This window comes from Populus trichocarpa, chromosome 5 (assembly GCF_000002775.5).
Source record: "Populus trichocarpa isolate Nisqually-1 chromosome 5, P.trichocarpa_v4.1, whole genome shotgun sequence".
Taxonomy (NCBI): domain Eukaryota; kingdom Viridiplantae; phylum Streptophyta; class Magnoliopsida; order Malpighiales; family Salicaceae; genus Populus; species Populus trichocarpa.
The window spans coordinates 10,336,508-10,352,999 of NC_037289.2; the positions used below are offsets into that span (position 1 = coordinate 10,336,508).

Here is a 16,492-nt window from a genome sequence, read left to right on the forward strand (position 1 = left end):
GGGTTAGTTTCAATTTACTTGCTAAGGTTTGGAGCGAATATAACCTTTTCTCTTGGGTTAATTTTTATCGTTTGAAGTTTCGACATTAAATCATCTAATAAAAATATTTTTTTAGTCCCTTAACTATTAAGAGTTGATCAAATAGAACCTTTTACATATAAATTAACAAGCTAAATCCTCGTTTTCAATAAAAATGTAAAAACAAAAGCCACATGCACCATTTATTTAAAAATATAAATACAAACAGTGGAACATTTACTTTGTTAGTTCATAATTTTACCGTTACAATATTATAAAAAATCAAAATCTTTTTTCTTTGGCAGTAGGCTTTTTCATTTTAAGGTTTCAATCTTTTGTGGTCTTCTTCATTTAATCTTCTTATAATTTCCAAATTATTTTATGATTTTTCTTAGTTTTCAATGCAAACCATTTTAAAGAAAAAGATAAATTTTAAGTTTAATATTCTTGTGTTTTTAAAAATATATGAATAACAAGGTTATAAATTCCACACTCTGCTTGATTTGCGAGGTTATTACTTACCTCTGCTTGAAATCAAGTTTCTAATTATAATTTCTTCTTGTTGGAGAAACAAACTATGGTCCCAAACTATAGAGAAACAAAATGCAATAAAAAATTAACTTTACCAACATTTGTCTAAAAAACTTGTTCAAATAAATACTATGATAGATGTGTATTATAATGACATTTCATAATTGTCATTATGATATCTCTTTAGTGATATTTATCTTAATTTTAATGGTAATTGTGATATATTCTTACCAGCATTGAATATAAAGGTTATTGTTTCAAGTGTCATTAAAGCCTTTAAATCCCATATAAGTTAGGTTTTTTTTAATATAATTTCTAATAAAATTGATAAAATTTCTTTTAAAATTAAATAAATATAGCAAAACATGTATAATAAAATTGTTTGAAATGTCACTATAATTTACTTGTAATGACATTTTATTTAAAATGTTGGTATAACTATAAAACAATTAACAGTAGAATTACATTTTATAGTATGACACCACTCCACCCACCATATCTACCACCCTCACCATCACTAACATATATCCACCATTATTACCTTGTTACCAACACAACTATGTTGTCGCCACTGCTGTCCTATTACTTTAATATTATTATCATAGTTATCAGAGGCCCGACTTGAAACTTGACTCTGGTAAGAAGCTAGGTCCTGGATTACACGGGTCAACCCGAATCAACTCAGAAATTTTTTAAAAAAATATTTGAAATTTTAATATTTCATATGAAAAAATTAAGAAACAATCCATGTGAATATATGCTATACATGTTATAAATAAATGAAGTTTAAAAGATTATTTTAGAAGGTTTTTTATCCCACATTGAAAAGATATTATGTTAATATATTATCCTTTTAAGTTGAAGTATTTAAATTAAAAAGATTTTTTATCCCACATTGAAAAAACATAACTTTTTTTTCTTGTGAACATAGAGTATATATACTAAAGGGCTTCAAATCTCATATTAAAAAAAATAAAATATTCTTCTAGTATTTATATAGTGAGCTTTAAAAATGGTTAATAACTAATATATATATATATATAAAGAGTCTCTGGCTAGGAGAAAAAAACACATTTGAAAAAAAAATGTCTCAACCGAGTTTTTCCGGGTCGCCCGGGTCACAGGTCAACCTGGCGGGTCGATCAAGTTTTGTTGGGTTTTTGCTCATCCCAGTCTTTTGCCTTACCCAAACCGGTTTAGCCATCAGTCGACCTACCGGGTCGGTCCAGGTTTAATAACTATAATTATTACCATCATCTTCATCATTCTTATTATTTTATCTTCATCTTCATCATTAATATCATTATTTTCACCATCATCCCATTATTACTATCTCATCATCATAATGTATTATTTTACTTTTTTTTTTGCACGTGTCAATAAAGATATCAAGTGTTATATAACTTAATGTAATTTCTAAAAAATAAAGATAAATTAAATTAAAAATGATTAAATTATAGAAGAGGTAGGATAATTTTTCTATTTTATAATTAATTCTCACGAGACGTATGACATAATAAGGCTCGAATTTTAGTGTTTTATTGTTGTTATGATATGTTCCCATGGATTCTAATGAAAAAAAACTAATAATAATACGAACCTTTCATAAAAAGAGGTAGAAAGACTAAAATAATAATAAAAAAAACTCAACAATCACACACACTAATTCACTGCATGTTTATTTTTATGTTACAAGAATATTTTAAAAAATTTAAATTTTATTTTATATTTTATATTTTAAATAATATTTTTTTTAGTATTTTTAGATTATTTTGATATGTTATATTAAAACTAATTTTTAAAAATTAAAAAATAATATTTTAATATATTTTTAAATAAAAATATTTTAAAAAGTAACCGAGCACTCTTAAATAGAAATTATTTATTGATAATTAAAGTAAAGCTTCATACGTTACGTAAGAACATTGGACAATCTCGAAATTCAAACCAAACACGAGGGGCAAATCAGTCGCACAGAAAAACAACCTTCCTTAAAAACCCAAACGAGTATGTGGGGTCCTTCACTTTCAGACTTTCAGTTCCTGACGATCAACGAGAAAAACCTGCAAAAACTCTCTCTCTCTCAAAAGAAAGAAAGAAAAATGGTATCAGACTCAGAGCTTACAGAGAGACTGAAAGAATTTCTACGAAATGCGGACTTGGACAAGACAACAACTGGTACTGTCAGAAGAAAGCTAGAGGAAGATTTCGCTATTGATTTGTCGGATAAGAAAGTATTTATAAGAGAACAAGTCGATTTGTTCCTTCAAAACGAGCTCGATGATGGCCAGAAGAACGGTGACAATGAGTATACTCATGAAGATCAGAAAGTGAATGTTGAAAATGACGGCTGTGATTTGCAGGAGGAGGTGCAAGGTGATGATGGAGAGAAAAGTAACGTAAAAAGAGGGTTAGTTATTTATGACGTGTTATTTATTTAAATACACTCGTATTTTCGGCGCGTATTTTGGGGCCGGGTTTTGAATTAAAATTTAAAATTCATGTCTGATTTTTTTTTTGAGTTTATTAGATTATATATAAATAGAACTTGTGCTAGCTCCTGGATTTTTGTTCGACATCATTATATATATATTTTGGTGCCGACGTGCGTTTATTTTTCTTAGAATTGTTTTTATATTTGGTATAAAATGGTGAGTTTATATAATTTAATTTCGTGTGGTAACGTGCAAAATTGCGTTTTGCCTAAGAAATGGAAATACTGGAGTTGGGTAGCATTTAGATGTTCATGTTATCCTTTGCTTTATTTGGAAGTAAAGTCTTGTTGGGAGTTGGGACTTTTATTATTATTATTATTATTTGGTAATACAAGCAGCTCATAACTTTGTCTTAATGACACAGAACATTAGCAGGGTCTCTCCCTTCCCAGAAATCTCGAAATCGAGCCTCACCTTGTAATAAGAAATAACTTTGTCTTAATTTATGTAATTGAAAAATGGGGATGGGAGTTTGTTTTTAATTACAAAGCATTAAGGGAGAAACTGTTGGTCTGAAACAGGTCCTCTGCTAGTTCACCAAAGATATTGATTCTGCATGATATGATAATATTGAACTTTCCTGTTGTTGCTTTAGTTATCTAAACTGCTTACTAGTTCTTATAGAAACATGGTCCTGATCTGCTGCTCTTATCACTATTCTTACAATTGCTCTTTTTTAATTTCATTCAAGTCAGATACAGCGAGAATAAAAATGAAGGCAAGAAAAGAGGTGGTGGCTTTAGCAAGCTATGTAGCCTTTCGCCTCAGCTTCAGGAATTCATTGGGGTGCCTCATTTGGCAAGGACAGAGGTATAACTTGAAAGTTCTGAGAAAGTTATTTTTATTTGCCATTATCTAATCTGGTATTAGGGGATTATCAACAGTGTGAACTATCAAGTTTTTTCCTAGGTTGTCAGGCAACTTTGGACCTACATAAGAGAGAAGAACTTGCAAGATCCAAGTGATAGGCGGAATATAAATTGTGACGAGCCATTGCAGGCTCTTTTCGGTGTTGATTCCATCAACATGTTTCAAATGAACAAAGCCCTCTCGAGGCATGTTTGGCCCTTGGACTCGGAAGATGGTACTCCTATCCTTTATTTTTCTTATACAATAATTCTCACATTACTGCTGCTTTAGATGTAGGATGCGAGGCATAAATTAACATAATGAATGATTTGGTATATAATAACTTTGTTGTTTAGCTCACCATAACTATTTTATCGACTCATGGTACAGTTGTTTCAATCAATTCAAAACAGCATGAAAAGCAACATAAGCGAGAGAGGGAAGAAGGTAACGAATCAAATTATGATGCTATTTTGCCGAGAATGCTTTATTTATATGTAAAATATGGGAGTTTTTTTGACTGGATAACACAGCAACTGGCAATCATGTCTAACCTTATGTCTTCTATTTGGAGTCTAAACTTGACTCGAAATTTTGCCTTTTGTTCTCCGAATTTAGGCCTCATTTCCACTTCGGCCAGACCTGGTCTTTCACTGGCATTTTAATTACACAACCACTGCTTTTTCTATGCCAAGGGAATGAAAATGTAATAGTTTATATGTTATAGCCAAAATAGTTAGCATGTGCCCTGATCTCCTTTAATTAAAGATTTAGCAGCCACTTACATTTCACTGGTCTACAGACTCCTTTGTTAACCTTATGCTGATTAATCTCAGAGGAAGACGAGTCAAACAAAAAAGAGAAGAAGCAGAAGGGAGGCAATTCAGGTTTTCTCGCCCCCCTTCAACTTTCAGATGCTTTAAAAAAGTTCCTTGGTACTGGAGAAAGTACATTATCCCGATCTGATGTTGTCAAGAGAATGTGGGAATACATTAAGCAAAACAATCTCCAGGTATGTGGTTACTGTGCTCAGTGTAATTTAATGTCTTAATCTGATAATTGTCGGTGACGTGTGCCAATAAGTGGAGAAGAGGTTTGGTGTTTTCGAACACCTACTGTTGCACAAGTATAATCTATCCATTAAAAACTGTTCCAGCTGACACAACTGACGTTTTTTTCTTTTGGATAATCACACAACTGATGTTAATCTCACCATATATGCTCATTTAAATCTTGCTCTGTGAAAGCAGACAAGATTACTCGGTTTTAGGAAGAAAAAAACGGGAGATCGACTGTGTAAGATGGAATGGTTGTTACTGGAGATACGAAAAGGTTTTCCTTTGTAAAATTATTAGATTGATAAAGAACTAAAATTCTTGTCTACAAAGTGGGTAGCCAGATGGTTTACACTTAAAGATCGGATCACTGACTTATCTGCAGAGAAAATAGGAACATGTTGAAAAGATAAGGTTGAGCCATGCCATTTTTACTGTTTTGGCCATCTTTAATTTAGTAGGGGCCGCTGTGCCTATAATGGACTTCTTGATGCTGACAATGGTGTGATGTCGTGCCTACTTTTCTAGTTTCTAACTATTATTACGGATAACTCTGCATGATAGTCAGGGGTTAGCTTTTCATCATGTTCAATTTTCACACCTACTGCAAGTTTACCTCCATCTCTGTTTGCAGTTCTTGCAAACTGGATGGAGTATATGCGAAAGCTTTCCCTTAAGAATGCATAGCGATAAAATGTGTTGGGCTTTGAGTTACTGTTAAGAGAAAATACGAGATTAATAGACTTGAAGTTGTCTTACGGTGATGTTTTAAATCTTTTGAGATTGATTTTGAGCTGTACCTAAACTGTGCCTCAAACCATTTTCTGTTTGTTTGAAGGATCCATCTGACAAGAGGAGAATACTATGTGACGTGAAGCTGAAAGAACTCTTTGACATTGACTCCTTCACAGGCTTCACTGTTCCAAAACTTTTATCTGCTCATTTTGTGAAGGCCTAACAGTGAATTGCTCGTGGTTCAAAGCAGTGACAGAAGCTGGGTTTTTGCTTGCGAATTTTCGGTTTCAGTGATTCAAAAGTATTTGCCTCAAATGTATTTGCTTGTGTATAGGCGCAATAACAATGACATTTTCAATTTTTCTGCACTTAGTTGTGGATTTCTTGCTGTTTTTGTTTCTTGGAGGTGGGTGGCAGAGTTCAGCGAGCATTGTAGTCTAGTAGGTACATGATGCAGGAAGACAGCAAAACAAAGAAAAAGAAAGAATATGAGAATTTTAATGGATGAAAAGAATTGCCAACGTAAACTTTAAGTTTGCAGGGTTTTTTTTTTTAAAAAATAATAATGATAAAATTTGTTTTTGATTTACAAGGTCTTAAACAGATTAGAAACTCTACCTTAACTAAAAATTAAAAATAAAAATTCAAAATTAAAAAAAAACATAAAATATAAAAATAGCATGAAAAAATAAAATAAAAAGAAAAGTCACAAAAAACTATACGCTTCGAGTGAAATTTTTAAAATCTAAAGATCTGAAGGTCGGAATAGCGATTTCATATTATTTTAAGAGAAACAGTTTCCGGAAACTCTTGTAAAAATTTCAGTACGATCCAACAATTAAATCAAAAGTTATGACCTTTTGAATCTGTTTGCATGACCAAATCTCTTCGTGAATCTAGATTTATCTCAATCTATGAATATCTATCTTAGATCATTCATATAAAGATCATTCATATAATTCTTATTTAATTATAATAAACCAACACTTAACGGTTAAGAATCACTCCTTATCACAACCTCAAGTGTATCAGTACAGCTGCGTTCCTTTGGTCTGACTGGGGCGGGGCCCTGGAGAATTGAGACTTCATCGTGCTGTCTTTCTTAGCCAAGAACGGTGTTTCGTTTTATTAGGGAGTTCCTGCCCCTTGTTCAAAACTCCTCCGGATCGCTAGCTAGTAACATGAGCTCTCCTGAAATAATTGAGGAGCTACCGTGCACATAAATTATGGTCCATTTTGGTGGATTAAAGTTCCATTTATTGTGATAATATATATATTCATCGTGTAAACAATGATTTAATTACCAGCAGATAAATATTCCTGTTTTTCCATTTTGTCTTGTGGATGTGTCGATCTCTTCTCTGGTCTCCTGGGTGAAAGGCACTGTTCATTATTCATGTAATCCTTAAACAAGATTTTCATTTATTTAATCTCGAGGGTATAGCTTAACTGGTCAGGTTCTGGGTTTATTTTCTAGAAGGCAGTAGTTCGAATTCCACAAACCTTAGGGCAATTGGAGACTTACATAGTCATTAATTTCAAGGTTTGTAGGATTATTCGAGTTGCGTGCAAGCTGGTCTGGATACCCATGTTAATAATAATAAAAAAAATATTCACTCATTTTGAATGAGAGTAGAATATCGTTTAAAATAACATAAAACAGAGCTGTTTTGTTCATTTGAATTCTATGAGAATGAAGAAGGACGACTTTAATTTCAACAATAATTGATATTTATATTATGGTAGTTGTTATTTTTTAAAGTATTTTTTATTTTATAAAATTTATTTTTAATATTAACACATTAAAATAATATGAAGATATCAAAAAAATTAATTTGAAGTAAAAAAATAAAAAAAATCTCATTATTTTTTTTAAAATAATTTTAAATAAACTCAAAAAATAACAATTTTCAAGGATCAGCCAAAGTAGCGTCGGAGAATATATGGTGATGAAAATCTAACCGTATGAAATTTTCCAAGATACCATTGTTAAGAATCTCATATATACTTCAAGAGCGGTCTGAAATCGTGAAATTCCTTTGCAAATTAACTTGGAATAACAAAAGTTGGAATGGATTTAATTATACTCTATTATTAAGATATATCATTGTTCTTATTATTATTTTTAAATATTCCTTCATGATTTATTATCCCCTGATCACCGTACTTGCATAATAAAAGTCATTGACGATGCCAAAAGGGAACACAGCCGGTGGTTGCAAATGCTTGTCGTCTTCCATGGAAAGGCATCTACCTCAACCTCCTCAGAGAAAGAAAAAAAGAAAAACAAGAACCATCAAAATCTCCATTAGAGAATCTTATCGCCAATGAAGATAAAAGAGTAGCTGCTGAGTCCAAAGCACAGCAACTCCTCCTACTTCCTATTCTATTTCACAGTGTTGAAAACTGGATGCTCTCAAGACACGTGTCGGTTGCAGCAGCAAGAGAATCTAATAACAGAGGAATCAGAAATCAATGCCTTGTTTTTTTAATGTTTCTTGTGTCACTCATGGAAGAAACTATTCTCTCCTCCGGCAAGTGGCGACAGGCACAAGCGTGTCACCGCACATCAAAAGTTCACTGCAGCGTGTTAGTGCCTGGTTGGTGGTCACGGCCGAGTTTTGTTTTCTTCCTGGGAGATTCTTGTCTCGGAGATTGTACAGAAACAAATTACGGCCACGACTGCCATGTTGATGAATAATGAAGATAAAGATGCTTTGCCGAAAGAATCTTTCACATGACTAACATAACTTAGTTGTTGTGATTTTCTCTCTCTTCTTTATTACTCTGATGCCACTATTCCCTGTGTGGAATTTGAATGGCCATTACTAATCCTACTATTAATTAGGATGAGATCAGCAATCTTCACGAGATGGCCTTGCGGGTCATTATTTGGGTAGCCATTTGGAAATGCGATAGCAATTTATATAAAAATATATTGAAATAATTTTTATTTTATTTTACAAAATTTATTATTAATATTAGTATATTAAAATATCTGAAAATACCAAAAAATATTAATTTAGAATAAAAAAAATAATTTTTTTTTTATTTTTTTAAAAACGATTTTAAACAAAAAAACAAACAAGTTTTAAATTTATTTATTTTTGCATTAATAATAGTATTTTTTAAAAAAAAATTTAAATTTTTTCTATAAATTAATTTTTTATTGGTTTTTGGATCGTTTTGACGTGTTAGAAAAATAAAAAAAATATTATTTTAATATATTTTTAAATAAAAACTGCTATCTTAATCTAAATACTAATTCTACAAATTAGGAAGAGGATTCATTGTCAATGATAAGGTGGTCTCTACGGGGACTAATTTTACTAAATTAGAATGTGAATTCTGTGTTTATGGCTGAGGGGATGATATCTCAACGAGATTTTGACAGCGTGGCCTAATAAGGATATAGATTCTTTGTTTTTTTTTTTTTTTTTTTTTTTTTGGGATGAGAGGATATGAGACCAACAATTTTGACAACGTGATTCCATTGTGCTTTTGGATGAGATGAATTTTTACAAGGGTTGCCTTTTAATGTTTTTTGATGTTTTTATTTATTTATTTATTTATTTTTTTATAAGTCGAGCTGTCCGGGTCAATTTACGCGCACCATAACTAATCATCGGGTCCACTGAACTCCTGCAAATCCAGTAGGCATGTAAGGTATCGCAGGGATGACAAACATACACAAAGAGGATCGAATCCAGGTATAGAGGAAGGGAACAAGTTCCTTTCCCCGCTAGGTCACGAACTCTGAATGGTGGTGGGTTGGTCATGTAAATTCAAGCTTTTTATGTTTTATGAGAAATAAAAGAAAAAAAAAAACTTTCGTGGAAATAAAAACTATAATTAACTAATTGAAAGAAATAAAAAGTCTTCGTTTTTATGGTAAAAGAACACTTTTGGAAACACGAAATATAAAAAGTTTCATACCTGCAAAGGCAACCTTTATTCCCTTGTTTACCCAAATACCTCAACCTCACCTAACAACAGAAATCTTCAAGAGCACGCACTCATCTTATCAAGATCACAATTCCTTTTTTTATGCTAATAAATTTCTTTATTTTACCACAATGCGCCGCGTTTGAAGATTCTCAACTCCATAAATCACCAAACTCGTACCAGCTCACTACTCTCTTCTGTGTAAACTCCATTTCTGTCCCTGTGGATTGATCATCGTCCCACTTGTGTTCTTAATTATAGCTTAAAATGTTTGAACACTGCCCTTTTAATCTCCAAGAAGTTCCTTATGAACCCTAAGAAGTAAATCGGTTTTGAAGTTCTCCTTAGAAAGCGAGATATATATCCATGTCGTCGAAGCATAGGCAAAGGGAGAAGAAACTGGAGGATAAGAGATGGGATCATGACAGAAGAGAGAGCTATGAACAAGAGCTACCACAAGTTAGGTGATCAATTAAAAGTAAATACGTGGAAATCATGGCTATTTAGGATTAATCGATCCTAGTGTTAAATAAAAAATTTGAAAAATGTGAAACATGTAGCAAAATTAAATTCACAAAAGGCCTAAAGAAAGTGTTAATTATTCACACTAGAATTTATAAACTTGAAGGAATTCCGACTCTTGAAGAGAATAGATAATTTGTTTGATAAAAATAATTCATTAAAATTCCTCCATACCATACCCTCTTGCCTCCAATGATGTGGCCAAGAGGAAAAATTATAAAATTCTAATTAAATTGAAAATACAATCTATAGATTTTTAAACATTGAAAATAATATGATTATTGAGTCAGATGTTATTTTTCATTAAAAAAAATTTCATTTTAAAAGTTAGAAATAATGGAGGTTAAGAAACTAGACAAAATATTCATTTAGAACCTAGCCCGTCTACACCTCTTTTGTCTTAACAACAACTCATGAACCAAGAAGAACTACCCTAAGGGGTGTAGCTCAACTGGTCAGACCCTATATTTGTTCTCTAGAGATCATCAGTTCGAGTCCTACAAACCTCAGGGCTAATGGAGGCTTACATTATCATTAACTTTAGGACCCATAAGATTAGTCGAGGTATGCACAAGCTGGCCCGGACATCCACGTTAATAAAAAAAAAAACTAAAATGGTTAGAGTTGAAAAAGATTTTAGCCCTTATTTTTATATTTTTGACATTGAATAAAACCCCATGACCTTACAAGAAACATTATTTTCACATGATATATACTGTTATTTGGAAAGAGGTTGTAAATGATAAGATGGAGTCATTAATTTTTAATAAAATTAACCTGGAAGTTAGTAGATTTACCATCAGGTTGTAAAACCATTATGTGTAAAAAAAGAACTTTTACAAAATGATTAAGAGGCTCATCAAGCTAAGGTGAAAAAATATGAACGGAGTAAGTATAATTATTGTTATCATCTCCTTAATTGCCTGATGGATGATTTTTATGATAACACTTATTTATTCTAAAAAATAATATGAAAAGCTTGTCAAATAAATATGATAATATGGTATTAATTAGAAACTTAGTCAATAATGAGTTGCCTATTTACTAGGTGAACGAAGATTATTGGAATAAAAATATTTAGGAAAATGTCATATTATTGGAACTTTCTGTTTTTCAGGTAGTAAAAAATTATCGTGTTATAACACGCATCATGGGAATTTAAGTGATAAAAAGGAGGGAAAATAATATTAAATAAAATAAAAGTTTTTAAAATGGTGAGGTTTTATTTTTTTTAGTTATTTAGTGGCAATAGAAAAAATTATACAATATACTAAGTTAAAGAGATCAGTTTTCGGCATTACTATTCACCTCCTCATATAACACTATGGATTAGAACAATATTTTTTTTATTTTTTACTTTGATCCTTCAACTTTTATTTTGTACAGTTTGGCTCCTTTTAACCCAGATTAGCACCCAATTGCATGTTTTTTAAGGAGGGAGGGTTGAATTGAAAAATAGAGAACTAAAGTGAAAAAGACGAGTATAATAATTGACTTCAAAACTTTTTATAAAAGATTATTTAGTTCCCCCTAGGTTTTAGCTATTAGGTAACCGATCTCTTTAATTTTTAACAAAATCAAATTTGGTACCAAACTTTATTTTTCTTATTTTCACTTATTTTTTGTTAAGAGAAGAGAGAAGGAGTCGCTAGATTCCAACGTAGAGAAAGAAAGTGGTCATCGGTGACAATTACGACCATCAAAATGATCGATTTTTATGTCATATGGTTCTATATGATAAGAGGAGTTGAGATGATGTGTTTTTTTTTTTATGTCTAAAAAACAGATCTAAGCTTCGAAAGATTTTGGATTTAAGGTTAATTTTGGTTTTTGTGTCATTTTTTTTTTGCATTTTTGAAGGTTATAGATTGGTTTGACAAAGTTTCTAGGTGTTTTGAATTGAAAATGAGTTTGTTTATGAAAAACTTTATGACCCTATTTTTCTAGCCACCACATTAGCTGGATTTTAGAGATTTCCAGACGAGATGTCTTTTTTTATTTTAAATGATTGGGGTGGACAACATTAAGTTATTTTAAAAATCAAAGCGTGCTTGGGCCTGATCTAGAAGGCCTGGGCGTAGGTCGTTGCTTGATGGGCCAAATCTAAAAGGCCCTTGCGTGAGTCGTTACTTGATGGGACATGCTTGCTAGACCCAACAACACCTGACCTATTTTTTTTAATTAATGCCTTATTTTCTATGTATTTTTTAAAATAATTTTTTGTTTATGTTTATGTATCTTGATTTATATTTGTCTCTAGGCCCCGTTTGTTTGCTGAAAAGTAGTTTTCTTTTGGAAAGTGAATTCCAGGGAAAGTGAATTCCGGGAAAGTATTTTTCGATGTTTGGTAGTGTAATGGAAAATAAGTTGGAAAACACTTTCCAGTGTTTGGTTATGTCATGGAAAATGAGCTGAAAAAGAACTTATTAATGTTTTATTTTTCTCAAGTTTATTAAAATAATGAGGAACAAATCTTACAAATTAAAAAGTTGAATGAGAATGAAATTGAAAAAAAATATAATTTCATAAATTATCTCAAATAAAATAAATAATAATCAAAATAATAGAGATCAAATCTAAAAAATTAAAAAAAAATGAAAGGTGAATAAATTAAAATAATAATAATTAACATTTCATAAATTATTTCAAATAAAATAAGTAACAATCAAAAAATGAGGACTAAATTTGATAGATAAAAATTTTCAATAAAAAAAATGATAAGAAAAAAGCAAATAGCAATTATAAAAATAAGGACCAAAATTAATATAAAAATTAAAATTTAAGAGATGGAATTGAAAAATAAATATTCAAAACAAATTATATATAGCAATCAAAAGTTTGAGGATCAAATTTGATATAATCAGCAAATAATGACATTTCTAAATTTTTCACAACTTCCAGAAAGTGTTTTCCGCCCAAATTTTCCAGGAAAACACTTTCCTGAAAACCAAGCCAAATTTTTCTTTGACTGGAAAGTGTTTTCCGTTGACCAACTTTTCTAATGGCAAACAAACACAGGAAAGTTTGGAAAGTGGTTTCCCGGAAACCACTTTCCGGAAAACAAACACAGCCAAAAGGGAAAGCATTTTCCTGGAAACCAAACCAAATTTTTTTTTGACTGGAAAGTGTTTTCCGTTGACCGGAAAGTATTTTCGTTGACTGGAAAGTGTTTTCCGTTGACCAACTTTCCTAATGGCAAACAAACACAGGAAAGTTTGGAAAGTGGTTTTCCGGAAAGTGAATTCCGGGAAACAAACATGGCCTATTTTTCAGTTTCATTTTTGTTTATTATTGATGATTTGTTTTTTCATTTCTTTACGCAATGGTTATTGATTTGTTTAGTTAGATGCATGCATAAGTTTTTCGATTTACATCTAAGATTTTTTTATGTAAAAAAACACGTTGAGAAATTCTGCATGTTCAATTTTTTTTTTATTATGTTTTGATGTTTTAGATTTGATCCTTATTTTTATGATTTTTGATTTTTTTCCTTGATCTTTCTATGCTCGATTCATGTTTTTTTTTGTTTTTGTTTGCTTTCCAGGTCATTGTCCTAATAATACGTGTGACCTTTTTCAGTTACTAAAATCTTAGATTTTTTTACTTATTTTAAAACGTTAATATCCCATGAATAATATTTTTTATGTTGATAAAAAATTAATCTATCCCACAACAGCGTAGCGCGAACCATTTATCTAGTTGAAACTATATAGTATATAAAAACTATAAGAAATATTGGGAAATTCTAGATTGTGAGGGTGTAATTGAAACATCAATCAATTTAAAGGATAGTTCACCTAGTTTTACTGTACAAAGACACCGAGTAAACCGATTTGACTCAAATTTATGCGACTACCCGTAGGTGAGTAACCGAATCTTTGCGTCTATGAATCTGAATATTTGCCCTTTGTCTATATAAAGACACGGGTAGGCTCTTGTTTTTGCTATTCATTTTCTTGGTCATGTTAGAGACTTCAAATTGAGAGAATCCGAGTGAAACAAAGCTAAAAATATGGAGCTTAGCTTGGATTTGAGTTTGGTTTATGTACCGAAAGCGATAAGTGAATGTCTTAAAGAGGTTTCAATGGTTAAAGATGGTAGCCAAAAGTTACCAAATCCTGATGATTATGTCAAGAGATTAGAAGATGAAAGGCGAAAGATCGATGCTTTTAAACGTGAACTCCCTCTTTGCATGCTTCTCTTGAATGAAGGTATGTTCTTTTGCTTTTTTTCTTTGGGTTTTTTTTTTTATTTTTTTTATTTTTTTTGTATATATCTCCGATTTTGGGTTTTTAAAGATGGGATTTTGATTTCTTGGTTTTTTTGTTGTTGCTCTTTTTGTGGGGTTTGTAGCTATTATCAGATTAAAGGAAGAGGCAATGCAGTGCAAAGAATTGAATGCTTTGGTACCCTTGAAGGGGGATTCTAATGAAGATGGGAATGATAAAAAAAAATGGATGAGCTCTGTTCAGCTCTGGAACACTAACAATAACATCAACTTGGATTGCAAAAATCAAGACACAAGATCAGAACCAAAACAGGTAATTCACTTAAATTTTCTTGATTTAGAGGAATAAAGATGGAATATTTATTTGGATTTTGCAAGATGGGGATAAGTTTTATTTTATGCTTTTTTTTTTTAAAATACATCTAGAGAGGTGAAGAAGATGATGATAGGTCTACTTGTGAGAACCCAATTCAGTTAGGTAATCATGGAAACAAGGGAGGGGCTTTTGTGCCTTTCAAGGCACTTTCTGGTTTTGAAAGGAGTAAAAAGAAGGAAGAGAAGGAGGTTGTTTCACAAGTTACAGGACTTTCTCTTATGACCCCAGTGCCTAAATCCTGCGATTTTATGTCTAAGAGCAACAATTGCGGTAATCAAATGAAGATACAGAGTAAATCACAACAACAGCAACAGCAACAGCGACAGCATGCTTACAGGAAGCAGCGAAGGTGCTGGTCGCCGGAGCTTCACCGGTGCTTTGTTGATGCCCTTCAACAACTTGGGGGATATCAAGGTTAAATACTTGAGAAATTTTTGTCTCTTCTTAACACTTGTAATTACAGGAAAAGATTTCAAATTGCTGCCCTAGAAAGGTATTTTTGGTAGGAACTCAGCCCTTTTAGACTGATGTTTAGGTGGTCCTTGCGGAGCCTGTGAAATATGGGAAATAAACAAAAGATCTATTGACTTGAAAATTTAAATTTCAAGTGAATTCCAACTTGTAAAATTTGCTAACATGAGTAGTTGAATAGCATTCCTAGGATTGCTTGTCCTTACATGTAAAATTTGCTTACTGTATCTAGAGATACTGGATTCTGCTCCTTAGCAAGTTCTTTTCTATCATGCTATGATTATCTTTCTCCCAAACTAATTGGTTATCATGTGATACAGTTGCCACTCCTAAACAGATCAGAGAGCTTATGCAAGTAGATGGCCTCACCAATGATGAAGTTAAAAGCCACTTGCAAGTAAGTTTCTGATTGGATACATATTTTCTAGGCTTTTTTCTTTTATGTAGGACTAACTAACATGGAGTTTTTTGTGTGATCAGAAATACAGGCTTCATCTCCGCAAAGTGCCGGCATCTTCAGCTACCCCAGCAAATGACTTGTGGAAATCTCAAGATCAATGCGAGGACCCTGTAATGCATAACATTTCAGAGTCTAATTCTCCGAAAGCACCTCTTCATGGAAGTAGCTCTGCCAAAGCTGCCTCTAATTCCGGAGGAGATAGCATGGAAGCAGAAGATGATGACAAATCAGAGAGTCATAGTTGGAATGGCGTGCTTCACCATCCAGGAGAAGTTCATGTATAACTGATTCTGATCCCCATGAATTTTGCAGATACAAATATACATAATAGGGAATCGGACTGTGGAGATAAGAGGAATAATGAAGCCTACAAGGATAGGATTCCAAATTGGACTGTTTTTACTTTGAGGCAGTAAAATTAGAGAGAGTGAGATTTTGCGGATACTATGGTTTAGTTTATGTCCCTTCCTGTGTGAGTTGTTCATGACTTTCTGTAATTCGTAGTTATGGATCCTAAGCAATTTATTTTTTATAACATATAGCTTTAATTTACAAATGCCCTTTAATTTTCCTTTTCAAATTGTTGTCCAGTACATGACTGAAATTTCATTTGCCTGGTGATTAGTTGTTTGTTGAGTTTCATTTACAATATAGCATATAGTTAAGTTTTAAAATCTCAAATAGCTTATTAGCTGAGGGGAAACAGGACCACCATGCGCAGGCTCTCGACTTCGAGGCCACGGGTGATATTGTTATCGTCGGTAGTGTAATAAGCCTCGAGAATCCATGCACTGTTTTAGAGCTCGC

General features: G+C 32.0%; 2 protein-coding genes across 2 annotated transcripts; both read left to right on the forward strand.

The window, feature by feature from the left end:
• The first annotated feature begins 2,563 nt into the window (after positions 1-2,563).
• LOC7480496 (protein TRI1) lies at positions 2,564-6,065 on the forward strand. Its single transcript, XM_024601138.2, has 6 exons — positions 2,564-2,959; positions 3,740-3,854; positions 3,954-4,128; positions 4,284-4,340; positions 4,730-4,905; positions 5,787-6,065. The coding sequence occupies exons 1-6, from the start codon at positions 2,652-2,654 to the stop codon at positions 5,904-5,906; spliced, it is 951 nt and encodes a 316-aa protein (XP_024456906.1). The 5' UTR covers positions 2,564-2,651; the 3' UTR covers positions 5,907-6,065.
• Positions 6,066-14,057: 7,992 nt separating this feature from the next.
• Positions 14,058-16,241, forward strand: LOC18099359 (transcription factor HHO5). The gene is made up of 5 exons (XM_024600786.2): positions 14,058-14,361; positions 14,504-14,691; positions 14,805-15,168; positions 15,546-15,622; positions 15,706-16,241. The coding sequence occupies exons 1-5, from the start codon at positions 14,163-14,165 to the stop codon at positions 15,967-15,969; spliced, it is 1,092 nt and encodes a 363-aa protein (XP_024456554.1). The 5' UTR covers positions 14,058-14,162; the 3' UTR covers positions 15,970-16,241.
• Positions 16,242-16,492: the final 251 nt, after the last annotated feature.

Bases quoted from the DNA above. Each gene is read 5' to 3' on its own strand.
- LOC18099359 (XM_024600786.2), top strand. From the start codon at position 14,163: ATGGAGCTTAGCTTGGATTTGAGTTTGGTTTATGTACCGAAAGCGATA. The intron at 14,692-14,804 runs GTAATTCACTTA...AAATACATCTAG, and splicing joins CAAGATCAGAACCAAAACAG to AGAGGTGAAGAAGATGATGA. The intron at 15,169-15,545 runs GTTAAATACTTG...CATGTGATACAG, and splicing joins ACAACTTGGGGGATATCAAG to TTGCCACTCCTAAACAGATC.
- LOC7480496 (XM_024601138.2), top strand. From the start codon at position 2,652: ATGGTATCAGACTCAGAGCTTACAGAGAGACTGAAAGAATTTCTACGA. The intron at 2,960-3,739 runs GTTAGTTATTTA...CATTCAAGTCAG, and splicing joins AAAAGTAACGTAAAAAGAGG to ATACAGCGAGAATAAAAATG. The intron at 4,129-4,283 runs GTACTCCTATCC...CTCATGGTACAG, and splicing joins GCCCTTGGACTCGGAAGATG to TTGTTTCAATCAATTCAAAA.